The sequence below is a fragment of the Panthera uncia genome (genome assembly GCF_023721935.1).
Source record: "Panthera uncia isolate 11264 chromosome C1 unlocalized genomic scaffold, Puncia_PCG_1.0 HiC_scaffold_3, whole genome shotgun sequence".
NCBI lineage: Eukaryota > Metazoa > Chordata > Mammalia > Carnivora > Felidae > Panthera > Panthera uncia.
Window position 1 is genome coordinate 44,274,564 of NW_026057584.1, and position 3,809 is coordinate 44,278,372.

Genomic DNA, 3,809 nt, shown 5'->3' on the forward strand with positions numbered 1-3,809 from the left:
TTAGACCTTTCCAATATACTATGTATATCTTTCCCATCTAAAGGAGTGTTAAATAATTTAAACAAAGTAGGCAGTTTGCATTTTGTGACAAAAGAGGTCAAACATTACAATGAAACTACTCGATTAGTTATGAAAACACAAATGCCAGGTAATATACTGAAAGAGATGCCAAGGTTGCTTGTTTCCAACAGAAGTGACCTTTTTGAAATATGACTTTTTACATACATAGCTGATGCTGTACTTTTCATGAAATAAAAATATACCATGATATGTACATTATGAAACTCAAATGTAACTTCTGGAACAAGACTTATTTCCAAGTCAGGAAATATTAAATCACATTATCATACCTGGTATTAATTTTATCTTGAAACCATTTGCTGTAAGACGAGGATCAGACAGGTAAGTTGATCCACTGTGTCTCTGATCATCTGTGGTCATTTTACATAAAATCTCTAAGTAATGAGATCCATTAAAAAGACTGAAAAAGAAATTAATGGTCTTTTAACTTATTAAATATGTAAAATTAAATAAGAGGATTTATGGGAAAAAGTTAACCCAAGGGCCCTCTAAAAATCATCAGTAACCAAAATACAAAGATATAACTAACACCTAACCCTGTAAGAAACTTTATTTTTTTACATTTCTGTATCTTTAGAAGACCTACTGTATACAGTGAACAGAAAGGAGGAAGACTAGTCATAAAAGACAGTTTCTATCTTTCAGAACATGACAAACTAAATGTGAAATCAAAAACTGTGCTCTCTCAAATCATATAATTGAAAACTTTATAAATAATGCTATAGCTATATTATTGTATCATAAGGTTGTTGTGAAAATCAAAGGGTTTAGTAAAGCTCTTGTAAGTCCTCAACAAACATTAGCCATTGTTATTGCTATTATTGAGCTCTTATTTTTTATTTATAGAAATCTAAATTACTCCATTCCTGCATTACAACCATAGTGAGAGGGGTGCCTGGGTGGCTCAGTTGGTTGAGCAGCTGACTTCGGCTCAGGTCATGATCTCACAGCTCCTGGGTCTGAGCCCCGTGTTAGGCTCTGTGCTGACAGCTCAGAGCCTGGAGCCTGCTTTGGATTCTGTGTCTCCCTCTCTCTCTGCCCCTCCCCTGCTCGAGCTCTGGCTCTCTCTCTCTCGCTCTCAAAAAATAAACATAAAAAAAAAAAAAAAAAAAAAAGAACCATAGTGAGAAAACTAAGCCCAGCCCATAACTACCCTGTCTTTGACACAGTTATGAAAAACTTACATTCATTGTGGTGGGGATGTCACATTTGATAAGAAGGGTGAAAACAGTTTTGAATTCAGCTTTGTTGCAGTTCATGTTCAAATAAGAAAGCTTTTTTTCAGGGTAGTATGGGCCTCCAAAAATAATTTTTAATGTATTTGGTTTTGAAAAACAGAATGTAACAGGAAAATATTTTTTAAAACATATAATTTGTACAAGCACACAAAATGAATTTTGAACTTTAAATGAAAGTTCACAAATACCATTTAGAAAAGCAATCAAGTTTAAAATTTCAGATACACTCTAGCTCTTTTTAAGGGGAGAAAAGAGAAAGTACGATCAGATTTCTGAACTGTTTAATATACCCCAAATCTGTATTAATTCTTTTTCTAATTCTTCAACAGTTTCCTAAGCCAATCTTAAAAGAATACTACAAAAGGATTCTACTACGAAAGAATACTATGCTGGATTTTAGTGAATGTGATTACCATTGCCTTAATTAAAAAGGTAGCCTTGGGACAAATGTTTTCCTGTTCCTGGCCCTATTTTTTATTCTGGTGGCAGGGTTTTTAACACAAGCGTTTTAATATATTGTATAAAAGATTTTGTTGTAATTTATTCTTGGGAGTTCTGAAACAATTACCTAGTGATGTGTCCTAGAGAACAAATCCTCAATATCTTTCTAATTTCAGGTTTTTAATCTCCTTTACCATACATAAGATTCTCTCCTGTGTCAGACTAAAAAAGAAGTATTAAATATAAAAAAGGCAAATGTTAATAGTTATTAGTCTCTTTTACAGAAAATACTTTGCTCATGTAGGATAAAAGGGAAATACCCCATTTTGCAAAGTATAATAAAATCAGTTCAGGAAACAATCATCAATGGATGAATCCATTAAATGGAAAGGTTGATAGGGAATTTTAAGGTATAAGAGTAGGCTGTCAATGGCTGAACCCAGTGATAAGTGCCTTTTGATGTGATGAAATACAAAGCACATAGCACAACCTATTGAACTGTGATACTAAAAAGGATAATTTAAATCTATTCAATCCTCTCGAGCTGTCTTCTGTTTAAATATGGGAGAGGGAGAAACAAGTTAAACACCACCTTAAGAAGCAAAGGGTCAAACTGAGATAACAGGATATTCTAATGAACAAATGACTGTTATCAACAATAAGTTAATGGTGTGATATTTAGAAGAGATTTAAGAGACATAACAAAATGTGATGGCTGGACCTTGTTTAGATAAAAATTAAACTTGATAAATTAAAAACTATAAAAAAGAGGGGTGTTTGGGTGGCTCAGTCAGTTGGGTGTCTGACTTCGGCTCAGGGCACGATCTTGCAGTTAGTGAGTTGGAGCCCTGTGTTGGGCTCTATGCTTGGAGCCTGGAGCCTGCTTCAGATTCTGTTTCCTTCTCTCTCTGCCCCTCCCCCACTCACACTGTCTTTCTCTCTCAAAATAAATAAGCATTAAAAAAAATTAAAAAAAAAAAACTATAAAAAAATACATTTTGAGACCATGAAGAACGCTTTCAAGGAATTAATATTGTGAAAGATAGGAACTGTAGTTAGGTAAGTCATTTTTATATTTTTTTGGCTTTGTCTGTAAGACAATAACACGGAACTTGTAAACATGTCTATTCATATCTCAATGGTCCAGTTCAATTACCTGGGCTCAAAGAGACAGAGTTTGGAAACATATTCTCTGACTGGGCAGCCATGCATACAGCTAAGAAGAGGAAGGAGAAAGTGTAAGTAGAGAAGGGAGACTGGATCCTGAACAGGGGTATTGGTCTCCTCTCGATGCTGGATACCTGTTATGTACTGTTTTGAGCAGTACATACAAAGCATGACCATTCCAGCCAGTTATCATGTCTTTGCAGAGGCCAAAGAAAGCAGCTGATCATCCCTTGTCTCTTTCCAAAGCCCTTTAGGTAAGTCATTTTTAAGAGAAAGATACTGAAAGATGTTTGGGTGGGAACTGTCTAAAAAATACTTAGGAAAGAAAATATGTATGTACACACACACACAACACACATACATATACACACAGCATACATATATATTTGAAAGGATAAGTAGACAAATGTGGGAAAATCTTGATAATTGTTCATCAAGGCATTCATTGTATAATTCAATTTTGGTATATGTTTAAAATGTTAGAAGAGTGTACAATGAAAGAGAGTCATGGCAACCTAACTTCAAAATTACCCTTAGGAAAGTCACTGTGTACAGAAGAATTGAGGTTATTTATTAATTGCAGAAGTAAACTATCTAGCATACTCTAAAATTAGTAATTTAAAAACAATTCCATTAAAGATTAGAAAATCAAATTTTAAAAAGATTTCTTTAAATAAATCTTTTCCCTACTAGGAAACTTTTCCCTACTAGAAACACTTCCAACTTAATTTATCCAAGGGATACAGGAGTACTGATGCATAGGGGCACCTGTACCCCAATGTTTATAGCGGCACTCTCAACAATAGCCAAATTATGGAAAGAGCCTAAATGTCCATCAACTGATGAATGGATAAAGAAATTGTGGTTTATATACACAATGGA

General features: G+C 34.1%; 1 protein-coding gene across 6 annotated transcripts in view; it reads right to left on the bottom strand.

Annotated features, from left to right (window-relative positions):
• Positions 1-3,809, bottom strand: part of PMS1 (PMS1 homolog 1, mismatch repair system component) — a 102,527-nt gene that overhangs the window by 7,608 nt on the left and 91,110 nt on the right. For all 6 annotated transcript variants that reach the window (XM_049615342.1, XM_049615345.1, XM_049615343.1 and 3 more), the window contains one exon: positions 351-481. In XM_049615342.1, the coding sequence (XP_049471299.1) occupies positions 351-481 (131 nt within the window). The remainder of the gene's footprint in view (positions 1-350; positions 482-3,809) is intronic.